This window comes from Gorilla gorilla, chromosome 5 (assembly GCF_029281585.2).
Source record: "Gorilla gorilla gorilla isolate KB3781 chromosome 5, NHGRI_mGorGor1-v2.1_pri, whole genome shotgun sequence".
In the NCBI taxonomy this organism is placed as follows: domain Eukaryota; kingdom Metazoa; phylum Chordata; class Mammalia; order Primates; family Hominidae; genus Gorilla; species Gorilla gorilla.
In genome coordinates this window covers 170865152-170884558 of record NC_073229.2, presented here as the reverse complement: position 1 = coordinate 170884558, position 19407 = coordinate 170865152, and the positions used below count along the sequence as shown (strand labels likewise).

General features: G+C 38.1%; 1 protein-coding gene across 1 annotated transcript in view; it reads right to left on the bottom strand.

Annotated features, from left to right (window-relative positions):
* Positions 1-19407, bottom strand: part of ADGB (androglobin) — a 208058-nt gene that overhangs the window by 77035 nt on the left and 111616 nt on the right. The window contains exons 14-20 of the mRNA XM_004044802.5: positions 14773-14806; positions 13436-13622; positions 12917-12980; positions 9012-9114; positions 6156-6297; positions 4286-4400; positions 1727-1894 (exon numbers count right to left, since the gene is read on the bottom strand). Of these exons, the coding sequence (XP_004044850.4) occupies positions 1727-1894; positions 4286-4400; positions 6156-6297; positions 9012-9114; positions 12917-12980; positions 13436-13622; positions 14773-14806 (813 nt within the window). The remainder of the gene's footprint in view (positions 1-1726; positions 1895-4285; positions 4401-6155; positions 6298-9011; positions 9115-12916; positions 12981-13435; positions 13623-14772; positions 14807-19407) is intronic.

Sequence of the window (19407 nt, the reverse complement as noted above, 5' to 3'; positions counted from 1 at the left end):
TGGCAAGAGGTGATATGGAGTCTTTTCCTTGAGGACTACATATTGCTTATCTTGATGGTACGTGTGAAATGGGCTGTATCTGCTTGGGGTAAGATTTTTGTTTGTTTTTGTCTTTGCAATCTCTTAGCAGATTGTCTGTGATGTGCACCATCTTCTGGCTTAAACTTCATTCAACAGTAAATTGTTTTCCTTTTCTTCTGCCTTGTGAACAGGTCATCTAGGTTGGGAGATTTTATTTCTAGTTATATTTCCTCAAGAACCCCAAGCACCCAGTCAAGTTTGAATAATGGATAAAATAAGCTTTTATATAAGTAATTTTATAAGTAATTATGTAAGTAATTTTAGAAGTATACTAGGACAGTAGTATACTTCTGTCCTAAATATTGCACATATGGTTTGTTTACACACAAAATAGAATTTAACTGGGTGTCCTGTATTTGTATTTGCTAAATCTGGCAATGCTACCCCTCCCTGCAGGGGCATCTAGCAATGTCTGAAGTCTTTTTCAGTTGTCACAACTGGAATCTACAGGTGTTTAAAGGGTGGAGACCAGAGATGCTATTAAACATCCTACAGGGCATTACAAATGAACTGCAGAAATACAAAGAATCATAAGAATCTACTATGTAAAATGATATGCCAACAAGTTGGATAACCCAGAAGAAAAGGACAAATTCCTATACATATACAGGTAATATTAAATTAGTAATAACAAGTATGCCATGTTGGCCAGGCACAATGCTGATGCTTCTAACCCCAGAACTTTGGGAGGCTAAGCCAGGAGGATTGCTTGAAGCCAGGAGTTGAAGACCAGCATAGGCAATATAGTGAGACCCCATCTCTTCAATTTTTGTTTGTTTATTTTTAATTAGCCAGGTGTGGTGGTGCATGCCTGTAGTCCTAGCCTCTTGGGAGGGTAAGACAGGAGGATCACTTGAGCCCAGGAGTTCAGGCTGCAATGACCTATGATCATGCTGCTGCAAGCCAGCCTGGGTGACAGAGCAAGACCCCATCTCTTGAAAAAAGAGAAAGTCTCCCATCAAATAAAAGTGCATGACCTGATGGCTTTTCTGCTGAATTTTACAAAACATTTAAAGAAGAACTAATACAAATCTTTCTAAATCTCTTCCAAAAAAATTGAAGAAGAGAGAATAATAATTATTTGACCCAAAATGTCAATAGTGTGAGTGTTAAAAAGCCAGATCTAAGCCCACCTGGTTTTAGTGCAGCTGCAGTGGACAGGTCCATATGTGCCTTGTGAAGGGGTTACCAGGAAGTCTCTTTGCTTCACCCCCTCAAGGCTGCCTGTGAAGCTAGAATGCTGCTCAGCCTGGCAGATGCACACGTTGTAAGTGTGAGGAAGTCAAAGCCCTTGAGAGCAACCACCTAACAGTGGGGAAAAGAGTTGGTGGAGAAGCACCACCATCTTGCCCTCCTTGAGTGGGAAATTTAAAGGGATGTCCCACATAGTTCCTCAGGACACCCTGCATAGCTGATTCCCAGTAAGCCACAGCAGTAGTTGTCATGTCCTTTAATCAATTTCTTTCTCTTTCTCATTTCATTCTTTTTACTCCCTCATTTCTGCTTTCTGAAATCACTTCCCAAATATATTATCTCCATCCAAAATATTTTCTCTGGCTCTGATTTGGGAGGTCACCTAATGGAAGATATACCATTTTGAAAAGAAAGTTTCCTCTTCTGAACATTGTATCCCAAACAAGCTTACCCTGAAGTGCTGTGCAGTTAGTTCTTTATCATGGAAGGGGACAGGGTAGTGAGCTGTTTGCAGATCCTTCAAAGCTGCAGAGAGTTTACCCTTATCTTTGAAATTAGCAATCACATTTCCAATAGCTTTCATAATCAACAGAGACTGTTCCGTAAATCGGCAGCTCTCCTGTGAAGACAAAGCATGGCAGCCATCCTCACTCATCCTTAAGTGTCATCTAGTTTATACAAATTAATTTCTGTTAAAATATGAAACCTCTGCTATATGATTCAATAATTCTTTATAGAGGATTTGATATCAAGGCAGCTTTACGAAATTCTGCAGTCTCAGAAAAAACAAGGAACACAATTCTTACCTGAGTGGGAACCTGTAGGAGGAATATTCATCTCATATTGGGGATCACGTAAAATTTCCCCACTGTATTAATAACCAGACCTAGTTCTGAGGACATTTAGGATTAGTCTGACAAAAAACTGTGTGGAGTTTGAGGACTGACGAACAGAGATCTCAGGGAGAAAGCCAGAAAGATAAAGACAAGAGGGTGACCTAGCATGGGCTGGTGGCTCTCTCCTGCTATCAACTCTTAAAAAAATCATAAAGCAAGAAGGAGACAGGAATTTCAGGCAGTAACTAATTTTTAAAAATCGGAGAAAACTGTGAGGTGTTTGGAGCTGTTGTGGTTGGTGTATGGTGGGTGGTCCTGGAGTTGCCTGGCAGCAGCATGAAAAAAGTAAAATTGGAAAAAACAAAACAAAACAAAACAACTTTTTTCCCCTTAGAGGGCACCATGGTGCAATCATGATTCCCGATTCTCTCCTGAAATTTTGAGGAATGGCCCAGCAAGTGCACCTGAAGCACAGATGCCTTGCTAGGGTGAGAAACTGATGGAAGCAGATGCAACTGACTCGTTACTGGAACACACTGACTTAGAATCCTCACAAAGCCTACAGAAAGCTTCACCTCAGTGGTGTTTCTCCCTAAGGTGAAACCATGACCAGAAAAGTTCTCTGGTCAAATATTAGATAGGGATCAATTATGGTTCTAAGTAGCGTTAGTCTCTCTGCCCTTGGGTCAGTCTATTCTCTTTTGCTTCTTGGACTCGAGCTCCAACAATCTTTTCAACATCAGGAAGTGATATCTCCAGGGAAATGTGAGCTCACAGACCAAAATAAATAAACACCTGGGGAGATAAATTATCTAAAGGAAGACAACAAACTGACAATGTGTACTATATAAAGCAGAACTATTTTCTTAAAAAGACAACTTGGAATAAGCAAGATAAACATAGTTAGGGAAATAAGTGACATCTGTGTCTAAAATGAACTTGCTGATCTGTGTGATCTTGCTGTGGCTGTTGAGCAAGAGAGAAAGAGAGCTAGTGAGAGATGGCACAGCAAACAGAGGAGGCAGCCCTGGGAACTCTTGCACAGCCACTGCTCAGACAAGGAAGAATGCATGAGTGTGACGTGTGGGAGCCATCTGCTTGCCACGAAATTTGCTGGCTGGGTTAGAGAATCCCATCAATACAAGGTTGTGCTATTTGGAATTGTTTTTTTTTTTTTTTTTTTTTTTTTTTTTTGGTAGGAAAGGGTTAGAGCTGAGGAAGCATCAGGAATTAAGCAGTGGGAAGGCCATCTGCAAATATTCTCCCAAATGCATGTGTACAAAGGACATCTAAAACCAAGGGAAGATTTTAGGGGGCATACTGGTCCCATTGACCTCATCTCTTCTTTCAGACCCCGTCAGAACAGAAGAGCAAGAGAAACCAAGGAGAAGAGACCAAGAAGAATGAGAAGAGACGAAGGTGAAGAGACAGAACCTTCTGAGCTACTCCTTCCCTGCTAAATCCCAGACACATGCTCCAGATTCCTTAGGCAAAGGAAGAAATGAAAGGAGAGAAAGAGACCAAAATTTTAAACTCTATTAAAAAGGACTGCACTGATATTTATACCCCAAAGAACCAATGATGCCATGGGATCTAACTAAGATATTAACAGATATGAAAAGAGATTCAACAGAGTAGAGGTGAGAGCAGTTGTTAGAGAAAAGTATACATATTTCACTTGTATACCTACAGGGTTCAGACTTCATTATAGACTTCATGGTTGCATGTGGGGATTTCTTGCAGAGTATACGTAATAGTTTTAAAAGGTAAAAAAAGTAAGTTGAGTATAAAATAAAAATGTGTTTAGTTCAAAATATTTGAAAATAAAGCACATAAAAATTGCAGTTGTGGCTGGGTACGGTGGCTCATGCCTGTGATCCCAGAACTTTGGAAGGCTGAGGCAGGCAGATCACAAGGTCAGGAGTTTGAGACTAGCCTGACCAACATAGTGAAACCCCATCTCAAATAAAAATACAAAAAAATCTGCAGGGTGTGGTGGCACGCACCTGTAATCCCAGCTACTTGGGGGGCTGAGGCAAGGAGAATTGCTTGAACCTGGAAGACAGAGGTTGCAGTGAGCCAAGATCATGCCACTGCACTCCAGCCCTGGCAACAGTGCGAGACTCCATCTCTAAATAAATAAATAAATAACTTGCTGTTGCAAAAATACTTACTGGTTCAAAGTTGGGCAGCACAACGTGTTCATCCCCAATGACAAATGACACCATGCTGCAGATGTGTATGGAGTGTCCTACTGGGGAGTATGCGTTGAAGAGTAGCATGTGTCTCCTAAAGAGAAGGGATGCCAGATGAGAACCGAGTGCTTCCTGGGTGGTGGCATTTGACCTGTGAGTTTCTTATTCACACTTTGGAACTCAAATGAAGTCAAAGGTTAGGGAAGAGTTCAATTTTTAACACAGATGAGATAAGGATCTTTGAATTCGCACTCTATAAGAACCCTACGGGATCATGAAATCTACGCTTTACTTATTATGTAGGACAAAAATAGTTAGGCTAAATACCAAACTTCTCTGCAGTACATGCTGGAGTGACCTCCCACACACTGCAGTCATGGTGTGAAGACTAGTCTTGATTTCTCCCTGACAACAAGAAAAACTCAAGCAGGTATAGGGCTGTGTAGACTTCCTAGTCTTTTTCTCACAAATGCATCATTTCATGTATGTTAATCGTGTCTCCTCTACCAGGTTGTTGTATGGTGAGAGCAGGGATATTCATGGTCCTCCAGTTATTGAGCATTTAGAGCAGCCGTCTCCAATCTTTTTGGCACCAAGGACTGGTTTCACAGAAGACAATATTTCCATGGACTTGGTTTGGGGATGGTTTCAGGATGAAACTGTTCCACCTCAGACCATCAGGCATTAGATTCTTATAAGGAGTGTCCAACCTGGATCCCTTGCATGTGCAGTTCACAATAGGATTCCCGCTCCTATGAGACTCTAATGGTGCTGCTGATCTAACAGGAGGCAGAGCTCAGGCACCGCTAACCTCCTGCTGCGTGGCCCAGTTCCTAACAGGCCTCGGGCCAGGACCAGTCCATGGCTCTGGAGTTGGGGACTACAGATTTAGAGCATGTTCAAAACATACATGCTGATGGTTTAGGTTCTGTGGGGGGAAAAGCGGATATAAGAAGATTCTTTATTAAATTCCTTGTCCTTGGTTGTCTCAAATGAATAAGCACTCAGACAGAGTAATTTGATTTGCTGGAGTATAAAGGGGAGATGTGAGAAATGTCAAAGTTTCAAAATGTAGTATTTTGTAGAAGTACTAGATGCTTGACACATTTATTTTAGCATTTGTTGCTGAGGCTTTGCTTTTTGCATAAGAGACGTAGCTTTTCATTGATCACATAGAATTAGCATGATTGATCTTGGGAAAAAAGTAAAAGCTAGTGAAAATGTTTATTTCAAAGCCTAGTGAAAATATTTCTTCTGAAATTTGAGGTAACATTTTGAATTTTATTCATCAAAATAAAATCTTTTCCATTATATGTATTTTCTTTAAAATTGAAACTAATGTGTTTAACCAGCTTTATCTGAATTAAAAATAATATCTAACAAAAATAAGCCACAAGAAAATCTAGATTGGTAGGGGAAAATGCATATTTCTCAATTTGCATTTAAATAAAATCAAGGTTTTTGCTAAGTATTATATTGGTGAGAAAACTTATAAGAAATATTTATGAGAAAATTCATACTAAAATATTATAAATGTTATGTGTATAATATTTATAAATTAATTTTAGAAAATGCTGGGTTAAACAAGCTCAAGCAGTATTGTTGACTAAATATATTCCCAGAATCTTTGACAATTATGAATCTCCCAAAGGGATATTCATTGTACAGTATTTCTCAATGTAGTTTTTTGGAATTATTTTTCTCAAGAATAATAATCATGGACATATGCCTTGAGAAATTGCTTTAAGAAACAATGTCTTAGAGTCCATATTGTTTACTTCTTTAGTAACCAACAATTTGCAAGCCTTCAAACAATTTTTATTATGGGAAAAATGAAGCCACTTCATACCCAACAGGCAGACGAACCACTGTAGCCTTGGTAGCATATGTGTGAATCTTCAGAACAAGACTGCCTGGTTTCAGGGATTTCCAAGAAAACGTTTCAGCTGTGAGAAGTCCAGGCTCTATGGGAGGACTGTCTTTTGTTAAGGCTTTAAGATAAGTAAAAAGGTATTAAAGTTTGATCGTGAAAGTGTAGTTGGCATTCACTAGTACTGTCTTTTTTTATTAAGTAACAACATAAATAACAATAATCAAGCATTAGAAATATTACTAAAATGTTCATAAAACATTAGAAATTACTCCAGGTAAATTACTAGAAATAACACTTAGGTCTTCCTCCCTGTTCAATATTCTTTCTCGTAACAATCCTCTCAAGTGAAGAAATCAGGAATAGGAAAATTAGAATCAGGAGGACATTTTTCACTGTAGTATAGCATCGCTTTTATTATCTCTATGGTAATAACTACAATATCCTTCTAGATACAATTTTAAAGGAAGAAAACATATTACATCTTGAAAAATAAGAGATTTCTCTAAAATAGTGTAAAAAATAAATCCAAATATCCCACTGTTTATCAAAAAAATTATTTATTTTTTAAAGACAGATTCTCACTCTGTTACCCAAGCTGAAGTGCAGTGGTGCGATCTCGGTTTACTGCAACCTCCACCTCCTGGGTTCAAGCAATTCTCCTGCCTCAGTCTCTGGAGTACCGGGGATTACAGGCACCTTCCACCACCCCTGGCTAATTTTTGTATTTTTAGTAGAGACAGGGTTTCACCATGTTGGCCCAGGCTGGTCTCGAACTCCTGACCTCAGGTGATCTGCCTGCCTCAACCTCCCAAAGTGCTGGGATTACAGGAGTGAGCCACCATGCCCAACCTGTTTATCAAAATTTTTATCTTTGATTCAGTCTTTGACATTATGTAGAAATAGCAAGCAATTAACAAAGTTTAAATTTAATATCAAGTTTTTTATTAAAAATGGATAAATAATATAGGCTAATTGTTCATCGATGACTGAGGGCAAAATAATTTCCCCCCTATTTCCAGAAAACACTGGAGTTGAGGATATAAGTTCACAACATTACCTGAAATGCCTGCATGCCTATAGAATTTAAATGTTCTGGGACATGGTGTGGCTTCAGAGCTTTTGGTTTGGTAGATGCACTAAATTTAGATCACTAAATTTTGGAAAGTTTATTATACAACAAGTATTTTCTAGCCACCTGCTCTATGTTAGACACCGTTCAAAACACTGACGATATTTCAGTTTAAAAAAAATCTCTGCCCTGCATGTTGACAAAACATTCGGTATTAAGCATTTGGGAAATACTTATTGTACATTTACAGTGCCATGTACTGTTAATTTGAGCTGAAGAAAAATTCTTTAACAAAACAGGCCAAAGAATAAAAGAATGAAGTTTTGTGAGTGTGTGCCTGTGTGTGTGTGTGTATGCAAGGGTTTGGCCTTGTAGAGGAGCAGAGATTGTCTATCCATTAGAACAGAAGGAAGGTGGCCTAGATTTTGAGAGAGTTCATTGTGGGAAAGGGAGGTACAAATTCTGAAAGCAAAAATCCTTTCTGATTTCTTCTGTCTCTTCAGTGAGATCAGCAGCAAGGTCATCATCTGAACATGAGTGAGAGTAAGAGTAGGTGTTGAAGATTTGAAGAGAGAGAGAATGTTTGAGGGTTTGCAATAGGTCATCTACAGCAATAAATAAGAGTGGGAGAATAAAAGAATGACAGAAATACTGGCAGTGCCTAAGGCCTCGTTGAGATTTGTGCTCCTCAAATGTAAGCAGGGCCAGCCAGTGTGTCTGTTTTTCTCCCCTCCAATCACATTCAGCTGCTCTCTTGAAACTGTGGGTTGGATATGCATCAAGTTTAACCAATAGTGAAGTTTTTCCAGGAAAGTAAGATGAGGGGGTAAAAAGAGCAAATGTGTGGAGGCTATCTCTGTGATGGACAGAGAAAAAAGTGGCAGGGTAGATAGTAATGAAAGTCCCAGTGGCTTCCAAAATTGTAGGAGTGGGAGTTCTGTAGAGTGAACTAGAGAGTCAAGCAGTGAGCGGGGAGTGGGGTGCTTGAAATTGAGATGATTGAGATGATGCACAAATTGGTAAACTTAAAGTCTACAAGGTAACCATGAAAGTAGGGGACCAAGGTGCGATAGAGGAAAAGATTGTTGGAATGTCAAATCAAAGAAGAATAGTTTGTTTTTCAATAGATTTTGAAATAATTAAGAATGATGACATTTATAGGTCAACAACTACAACAATAACAGATTGAGTAAGTACACCAAAAAGGTGAACAGATAGTACAACCAGAAGAGGTGCAGGTGGCAGCAGTGAGCATGATCCCTGGTGTCTGTGGGGTAAAAGCATCAGAGGAGGTGGTGTAGGTGGTCCTGTGAGACTCTGGAGAAACTCTGGAAAGGGAGGAAGTTCCTCCATCCACGGTCTTCTAAAAATATTTTTTAAAAATTTTTATTTTTTTTGAGAGAGAGTTTCACTCTTGTTGCCCAGGTTGGAGTGCAATGGCGCGATCTCGGCTCACTGCAACCTCCGCCTCCTGGGTTCAAGCCATTGTCCTGCCTCAGCCTCCTGAGTAGCTGGGAATACAGGTGCGTGCCATCACGCCTGGCTAATTTTGGTATTTTTAGTAGAGACAAGGTTTCACCATGTTGGCCAGGCTGGCCTAGGACTCCTGACTTCAGGTGATCCACCTGCCTCAGCCTCTCAAAGTGCTGGGATTACAGGTGTGAGCCACCACGCCCGGCCTCTAAAAATCTTATTATTGCATGTTCCCTAGCGTGAACATGATCTAGGCTTTTAAGGCTATCATTTTCTCAGAGCCCTCTTACCTCCATACTCCCCCCAGCGTACCAATGCAGAAAAACAAACCAGTAGTTCAATAGGTTTTAGACTATCTACAAATAGATAGTAGGACACTCGTTCTTCTGAGAACTGCAAGAAATTAGACCAGTTGTCATACTTAATATCAGTTCATCAATGCTATTATTTTCACTTCTAATGAAAACATAGTATAACATCTAAGATTTACAGGAAACTTACTGTGTTGTAGGCACCACAATAAATACTTTATGAATCTAATTATATGAAGAAAATTATACTGGGTGAATGTTGGCAACCGTCTGTGGAAACTGGGTCTGCAGCAGCTGTGTTAGACTAGCCACCATATGAGAGAGAGGCAGAGCTCTCCTCTATGAGGACAGAAAAGGGATATGCTTGTTCCAGAAATGAGAAAGAGAAGAGGCTGAGCCCAGGGCAGAGTAGTACTCAAGCATGGGTCTTTGATGGGCAGGAAGGCCATAGAGTAAGAAACTTTGGCAGAGAATGGGAATGGCCAATTGGATGTCTTATTTTACAGGGTGGTATGTGAAATAAGCTCTCTCTTCCTTCTTTCCACAGGAGCTTCAGATATATACCTGCCGTGGTTTGGCTCTGTGTTTCCACCCAAATCTCATGTCAGATTGTAATCCCCACATGTTGAAGGAGGGGCCTGGTGGGAGGTGATTGAATCACGGGAGCAGACTTCTCCCTTGCTTTTCTAGCGATGGAGTTCTCAGGAGATCTGGTTGTTTGAAAGTGTGTGGCACTTTCCCCTTTCCTGTCTCTCTCTCTCTCCTGTTCTGCCATGATAAGACGTGTTTGCTTCCCCATAGCCTTCCACCATGACTGTAAATTTCCTGAGCCCTCCCAGCCATGCTTTCTGTACAGCCTGTGGAACTGTGAGTCAATTAAACCTCTTTTCTACATAAATTACCCAGTCTCAGGTAGTTCTTTATAACGGTGTGAGAACGGCCTAACTCATTACCCATTGCCTGCTGATATAGCAGGCTGTGGGTTTTTGTTTTGGAGATGGAATAAAGTGCTTAGTAAAATCAAAACTTTCCTTAAAGGATAGTTACATAAACGTTACATGTATATAATTTCGGTTCATCCTATATGGATGTATCTAATTATACATTAATAGTACTTAATAATACTTAATAATTAATATAAATAATTAGACACATAAATGTATCTAATTACACAGAAAGGGTAAGCTATTTACCAAAGGTCACAGAGTTTGTAGTAGCAAAGATGAGAGAAAAAAGTAGGTAGAGCATCTGCCTGACTCTAAGGCTGGTATTCCTGACTAATGCATTATTATTGCCTTTCAGGTTCTCAGTGCTTCAACATAATTGTGAGGGATGGCACACAGTAAATGTGTTCAATTAACTTAATTGAATTATGCTATACTTTAAAAGTTTTTCACATTATTCTACCACAATATTAAACAGTTAATATATGAAAAACAAATATGTAGCAATGCTATGAAAAGGGAAGCCTTGTTATTTAATCAACTATAACAAAGATTGCTAGAAATGCTTGATACAATGCAATCATGACTTAAATGATTACTCCTCCCCCTATTTTCCATTTGTTTTCATTTGACATTTTATTTTATTTGCTTCTTGTCAGCTGTGACATGTTGATGATATAGAAAGTTGTTTCAAATATTCACTATCTGAAAATATGAAGGACCCTTGGACTTGTGAGCCCGGCATGCATACCTGAGGAGGAGTTTCTGCCCGGAGCTCATTTTCTGTCATTTTCAAGGGTCTGAGAATTGAGGGGTGGGGTGTTCCTGAAGGCCACAAAGGGCCTCTGCTCTGGTGCCAGCACATGGCACTGTTGAAATGACCCTGCTCTAACCTCACACTGAGCACCAAGGGAACATCTGTGGATTGTGCTGAGGATAGGCTTCGGGCTCTGTGTCCCCAGCTCAGCAGGTCACTAAGGTCTGGAGTGTCTGGCCTCAGACCACAGCTGATCCTTCCTTTCAGGCCATGCTAAATGCCATTAAGATTATATTCCAATGACTTCCAAGAAAGTTATTTTCTCATATCATTAATTTAAAAAAATTCAGGGAAATAAAAGGAATGTCATAATTTTATTTCACCAAGCTGAGACTTTTAAAAGAAAAAAAAATTCTGTGCTTATCATCATTTCATAAGAATAAGATCAGAATAAAGAACAGTTGACCAGTTTACCACATACACTTTTAAATTAGGATGGTTATGTGTACCAAAAGCTTCTATGCAACTGTCTTTAGTAAATGGCAGCCAACATTTATTATTATTTACTAATAGGCATTCTTCTAAGTGTTTTACATATGTTATTTCACATTTGATCTGCTTCATTTTCCTTAGATGTAAAATGATGGTAATAGTATCTCTTTCACAGGGTTTGCTATGAGGAGTGAACAATACAGAACCTAAGGGCCTGCAACATCTATAAACCATTGTCATTTTACCACTGGCAATAGTTTAAATATGGAAATATGCCTAAATAAATTGTAAACTGTACATTATGCTGATATCATACTCTGGGTTCAACTATTCCCAATTAATTGTTGTGTTATCTCTATAAAGTCAAAGTATTCCTCTAGGTGTTTTCACATACTCCAGGACTAGGTGAAGGATTTCTTTCCCCCAGTCACTATTCTTATTTTCAGAGTAGGCAGCCAGCAACAAAGCAGCTCTTGAGGTCTGCTCAAAAGGTTTTCTCTGCCCATTTTCATCTGTTACAAGGGCAATAGAAAAGTTTCAAGGACTCTTTACTTCCCCCAACTCTGCGTACTGCTCATGGAGGTGTGGGATTATCATGAGGGGCTTGGGTGGCCTTGTCCTACAACAGGACAACATGTAAATGTTGGTACAGTTTAGTTTCCCAGAATATGTGTCATAGTTTTTCTTAAAATTCTGCTTAATATGTGGTTTGTTAATTACTGTAATCGACAATTTTTAAATTGAGTTTCTACCTCATGGCAGTAATGTTCTTATAAGTGGTAAACAAAAGGTTAGCTCTTCTAAAGATGCTAACAGTAAATAGGGGGAAGAACGGGCATAGGGAAGCAATCAGAAAGTTGGGAGGGTGGGAGGCAAATGCCAGGCAAACATAGAGCATACAGAGGACATGAAGCTAAGCCTCCTTTTTTTTTTTTTTTTTTTTTTTGGGATGGAATCTCACTCTCTTGCCCAGGCTGGAGTGTAGTGGCGCAATCGGCTCACTGCAACCTCTGCCTCCCAGGTTCAAGCGATTCTCCTGCCTAGCCTCCTGAGTAGCTGAGATTACAGGCACATGCCACCACACCTGGCTAATTTTTGTATTTTTAGTAGAGATGGGGTTTCACCATGTTGGTCAGGCTGATGAAGCTGAGACTCTTAACCCAGACTCCATGGCCAGGGAAGGGAAGCCTCACAGTGTCAAGGGCATCTGTGCTATTCTGAAGGATTTCTAGGCATTAGCTGAACAACAGCAATGAGGATAACAGGGATGAAAGGACAGAAACTCCAGGCAGAGGGATGATATGGGGGAAAAAAATGCAGGCATAATGGTGGAGTGTCCTTATGTTTTAAGAAACATACACTATTCAATAAATACTAATTGAAACCAAATCTAGTGAATTTATTTGTGCATGTCCTTCATTTTTTCATAAATAAAATTTTTCTTAATGTGAATTTGTATAATAATTCAGGCCAGGATTCAACATAGTCAGATGGATCACATTTGTGGTTATGAGCTAGTGGAATTTTGCTTATTGCTTGGATAAGGATTAGTGAGAGACTCTAAAAATTAATTTTTAAAAATATAACTATGTTACAAGTTTAGAAATGTTTTGAGAAATTTGAAGACGTTTTCTACTGGTGCAATTCTACCAAAAATTTAAAGAGAATAGAAAAGATTCTAACATACTTACCTTAAATTCTGATTTTTGAAAGTTAAGGCAATATGAACTTGGCTTGTGGAAAATATATATATTTCTGAAAGAAAGACATTTTTTAACAGGTTATTGTCGTTATAGGCAAGACTAGTACTACATGTTAAGTTTCTTATAATCAAATTATTGTAGGAAGAAAGTTAAAAAATAACAACAGTATTGGGTCAGTTGCCCTAAAGGGACAAGAATGATTCTAGTGAATAAGATTTCTTCATTTTAATTAAGAAACAAGCCTTTGAGGAGAAGCTGCAACTGGCCTAAGATTGGTTTGGCTATTAATGTGTTATATGGATAATCAATATATTTTCCATTTTATAAATTTTATTTGATATACCAACACTAGGCTGTTATTGGCTTATTTTGGATGATGCTAAGAATTAATAGGTTATATAACCACTATATTAAATATGCAAAAATAAATCTTAATGTGACTTTGTATACTAATGCAGCTCAGGGTTTAACCACTACGACATAGATTGATCCCATTGGTATACTTACTGAAAGCATACACAGAAATCTTCAAAATCTAACCATATTTCTTTAGAAACACTATTATTTGTTGTTGGAAGTTCTTCCTGTGACTTTTCCTGTGTTGCTGTGGCCTGGCTGACTATATCTCTTTCCAAGTTTAATCCATCACTCTGATGAGCATCACCCAACCCAAAGTCTGTTTGTTCATCTGTGCCTAGAAGACACACATGTCAAACACATCTTATATTGTTAAATGGCAAGTTATTGAAATATGTAAAATGATAAAGGGAAACTTAAATATCAAAGTCTATTTTTGGGAAAATATTTATGAGATAATCCAGGCTTCATACATTTATGGAGGTCCACACAGGGACACATTTCATACACAAAGGAGAATTTAATCATAATTTCTATGCATATCAGGGTGTTCAAAAATTTCAGAATTACTTTGATGAATTTGTTCACAGATTCTTTAGAGATTGTGAAGTTACAACACAAATTAGCTAGATTCTTTACTGAAAATCTGCTCTAGATGGACATATTCTTATAGGAGGGGGTGGCTCAGACAACAGAAAGGGAAATGAAAACTTGAAAGATCTGGTGCAACAAATGTGTTTCAGTAACACATTTAATCACTCCCCACAGTCAGTGGTTCTAGAGCCTTATTTTATATTTACCAAGCAATGTGGCATACCATTTTTTTTTTTTTTTTTTTTTTTTTTTTTGAGACGGAGTCCAGGCTGGAGTGCAGTGTCACGATCTTGGCTCACTGCAACCTCTGACTCCCTGGTTCAAGCGATTCTCCTGCTTCGGCGTCCCAAGTAGCTGGGATTACAGGCACACACCACCATGCCCTGCTAATTTTTATATTTTTAGTAGAGACAGGGTTTCACCATGTTGGCCAGGATGGTCTCGATCTACTGACTTCGTGATCTGCCCGCCTCAGCCTCCCAAAGTGTGGAGATTACATGCGTGAGCCACTGCACCTGGCCGGCATAGCACTCTTAAAGACTTCTGGATCCAAAATTATATATATAATTTTGAATTCAAGTCTTGGCCAAGTCTTTTATTTAGGAACTAAGGAATTTGCAGTGGTTTCAGTGTTTCGATCACAGGGTGCAGCATTAAAACACATGAACTTTATTTGTGGGTAATCAGATTCTCTTTTATTTTTATTTTTAGCTTCAATTTAACAATTGAAATTATCTCTTTTTTTAAAGCCCAGAGCAGACTAGACTCAGCAAATCAAAGGAGACACTGAAAAAAGGCTGCTGAGAGCCAGAAGGGAAGCTGTCAAGAAGCAGAGATGCCCCTCTGTATCTTGATGTACATTGAAAAAAGTCACAGGAAAATTATTAATTTACCTTTTCCAAGTATAACTTGTGAAGCAGTGTTTCCCTATGAATTAAAAGAAACACATTTTGAATCCAACAAAACATTACAGCTATCCAAAGCACCAAAGTTACTAAAAGAGCTAATATAGTTTTTTTAAACTTTGAAGAAATAGATTTTTGGGAAAATTTACTAAAACCTACCAAAAAATTTGTTTTTAACTTTAAATGTCAAAGGACATGAATGGAATTAAATAATTGACTGAGTATTTAAGCTTGTCACATTAAGACACAGAATATGTTAATTTACTAAATGATTGAATCTTGTAACAAGAGTTAAATTAAAACAGTAATATCCCTAAGTAGACACATTACTTGGCACAAGGTACCTGCTATTAATATAGATAACTTAATAAGATTATGACTGAAAGTAATGTGCAGAACCTAAAAAGGCTGATTTCAATTATAAAAATGGCTCCTGAAAATTTTAACAAGGAATTTAAGTTGAATTCATGTGTATAAATTTTGTTTTAATTATTTAGTATCAAATAATTGTGTTCTGGAACACAAAAATAAATATAAAAAGTAAAATGGTATAAACTCATACAGGCTAATTACAGGTAACGTCAACAATATTTTAAAAAGTATGTGAAGTGGATGGAAGAGATAGCAGAGTAGAGATAGTTAAATACTAAGTGCAAAGCAAAGCCTATCCATGCCTTAGGACCTCAGAAGCAATTAGCAGGTATCTGAGCAGGAGAGAATGAGATATGGGCTTAAAACACCGACATGGGTTTAATGTCTGTAGAAGGATTCGCACTTCTTCTCCCTAATCTTTCTGGTTCAGCATCCAGTCTTCTTTTGCCTAAACAGCACACTTGAAATTGCTTCAAGTGGAGAAATTAAATGAGAAGTTTCTTAATCTGAACTCACTCTGGAAGTAGAAGAGTCTACTGTACAGACAACAGAGGAATTAAGTGAAAGTCCACAAGCTAAGTGCTGAGACTCTTAGCTTCTCTGTGCTGCTCGACCTTCATGGATGGACAAGTATATACCATTCCCTGTGATGAACTTTAGAGGACCATTAACTGGAGAAACTCACCAGAGTCAGGGGAAAAGAAAAAAAAAAAACAAGATGCACATTGGGAGCCAGCCCCACCTCCAAATAAAACTCACTCATCCTCAATTATCTTAAGTTAGAGCCAACAGTTGATAAGCTCTGGCCATGCCATTGAGCTGCTTCTAATCAGCAACTCTTTGGTGCCTTAAATTTCTTAAATATATATGTACAACAAAGTACCGGCAAACAATTGAGGAGAGATTCTTATATGAAAGAAAGAAGCTAACAATTGTGGGTGGCAAGATTCATAGAAAACAGAAACAATATTATGAGGAGTAATTTTTAAAAGATTAGTAATATTGGAAAAATAAGAGGATACTCATCTGTCAAATAAGAAACTTCTACAAAATAATAAAGAACAAGGGAGAGCTCTTAGAAATTAAAAAATAGAATAAGTGGCATAAACAATATAAGCTTTAGGCACTGAAGTGGATACAGACAGAGACAAACTACAAAACTCTTAGAAGAAAACATAGAAAGAAGCTTCATGACATTGGATTTGGCAATTATTTCTTAGATATGACTCCAAAAGCACAGGCAACAAAAGTAAAAAATAGGTAAGTTGAGCATCAAAATAAAAAAAAAGAAAACTTTTGTACATCAAAGGATATAATCAACAGAGTGAGAATGCAACCTACAAACTGGGAGAAAATATTTGCAAATTACGTATCTGATAAAGGGAAAATACAAGAATATATATAGAATTTCTAAAAAGAACAAAAACAACAAAATAACCCAAACAATGCAATTAAAAAATGGGCAAATAATTTGAATAGACCCGTCTAAGAAGACACACAAATGGCCAACAGCACATGACAAGATTCTCAATATCATGAATCACTAGAGGAATACAAACCAAAATTACAATGAGACACCATTTCATGCCCATTAGGGTAGCTACCATAAACAATACACATAGAAAATAATAAATGATGGTAAGGATGTAGAGAAATTTGAGAGGCACTGTTGAGAATGTAAAATGGTGTGGTCACTGTGGAAAACAGTGTGGTGGTTCCTCAAATGATTACCATATCCAGCAATTCCACTCTTAGGTATACTCCCAAAAGCATTGAAAGCAGAGTCTGAAGGAGATAGGTGTACACCCAAATTCATAGCAGCGTTATTCATGATATCTAAAAGGTTGATGCAACTCAATATCTATTGACAAATGATTAGCTAAACAGAATGTGACATACATATACAATGGAATATCATTCAGTCTTCAACAGGGAAGAAATCTTGACACACGTACAAACACGGGTGAAACCTGAGAACATTAACACTATGCCAAATGAAATAAGTCAATCACAAAAACAGAAATACTTTATTATTCCACTTATGTGAAGTACCCAGAATAGTCAAAGTTATAGGCACAGAAAGTGGAATGGTGGTTTTCATGGGCTGGTGGGAGGGGAGAATCAGAAGCTTTTAAATGCATATAGAGTTTTACTTTTGCAAGATGAAAAGAATTCTGGAGATTGGTCATACAATAGTGAAAATGTATTCAATACTACTGAACTGCACACTTAAAAATGGTTAAGATGGCAAATGTTGTGTGTATTTCACTACAACTAAACAGTTTTAAAATATTTAAAATAAGGATAAATATATTAAAATAAATGAGAAAAAAATCAAGTACATTAGAGAATAAATTGGGAGAAAGGTAGTGTAATAGAAGATCCACAAAGCAGAGAAAATGAGAAGAGAAAATTATTGAGGAAGTGGTATAAGAAAATTCTCCAGAACTAAATAATTTGACTTCAGGTTGAAGTGGTTCATGCAGTATGCTGCACAATTCATGTAAAAACAAAACAAAACAAAAAAAACAACCCAGGGCCGGGCATGGTGGCTCACACCTGTAATCTCAGCACGTTGGGAGGCCGAGGTGGGTGGGTCACCTGAGGTTAGGAGTTTAAGACCGGCCTGGCCAACATGGCAAAACCCCATCTCTACTAAAAATACAAAAAAATTAGCCTGGTGTGGTGACAAGTGCCTGTGGTCCCAGCTACTTGGGAGGCTGAGGCAGGAGAATCACTTGAACCTGCGAGGTGGAGGTTTCAGTGAGCCAAGATCACTCCACTGCACTTCAGCCTGGGCAACAGAGTGAGACTCTGTCTCAAACAAAACAAAACAAAGCAAAACCCATACCAAGGCCAATGATAGTGAAATTTCATAATGCTAAGAATGGAAAGAAGGTCCTAAAAGAGTCACATATAAAAGATCAAGAATCAGAATATCAGAATGTCATTTTTTTTGTTTGTTTGTTTTGACAGGATCTGGCTCTGTTGCCCAAGCTGGAGTTCAGTAGCATGATCTTATTTCCCTCCAGCCTCAAACTCCTGGGCTCAAGCCATCCTGCTGCCTCAGCCTCCCACAGAGCTGGGACAACAGACATGCACTGCCATGCCTGACTAATGTTTTTGGGGTTTTTATTGTTGTTATTTGTTTGTTTGTTTTTGTAGAGATGGGGTTTCACTGTCTTGCGCAGGCTGCCTCAAACTCCGGAGCTAAAGCAATCCACCTGCCTCGGCCTACCAACATGCTGGGATTACAAGTGTAAGCCACCATGCCCGGCTCAGAATGTCATCTTTAAATCAAGAGCAATGCTTAAAATTAAAAGACAAGGGATTAAATAAGACCTTTGCAATTTTGAGGAAATTACTTCCAAATTGAAATTTTATATCCTGCCAAAATATAAATTAGGTGGGAGAATGGAATGTAGGCATCTTCAAGCATGCAAGTGCTCATAAATTTTACTTCCTGTACATCTTTTCTTAGGAAGTACTGGAAAATGTGCTACACTAAAATTAGGGTTTAAACCATGAAAGAAGAGAGACCAAAAATAGGAAGTCCATCAGAGGAGAGAGACAAAAGGAAGTCTAAAGGTACCAGGAGCAAAGTTCTCTCAGTTTGCACTGAAGCAAGACAGCAAAGGAGTGCATGGGGTGGTTTCAAAAAAAAAAAAAAAAAAACCTGGCATTTATAAAATATTTGATGTATTTGACTATGTAGAAAATGATGGATAGAGAGGTTATAATTTTTGTAGTGTTTGGAAAGACCTACTAATGCTTCCTATAGTAAAGTGAGCAAAGGAAAAAGTGCAGTAATTTGCTTGTATAAAACCTTGTGTAAGAAATGTTATCATATTTGCTTCAGCAGTAATAATCCTTACAAAACAGGAATGTCGTTTCAACCAAAAATTATGAAATGACAAAATCTTGAAGACAGGGGAAAGTGTAGATATGGGATAGTAAGTGAGTTCAGGTGTGCTAAATCTTTATCTCCCATAACAGGAAGTCAAGAGATAATGTCTAAATTAACAGATCAAGATAAAATAGCATGTAGTCATTCAACAAATATGTCATGGTGTTTGCTATATGCTAGGCATTTTCACAGGTGCCGAGGGAGAAACAAAATATAATAAAATAAATATCTCTGCCCTCATGAAGCCTACTATTTAGAATTATGGAGATATGTATCAGAAGAAGCAGTTAAATAAAATAAAAGTAGGTGACTCTGGAGAAGACTGAAAAATGAGGAGGTTTAGG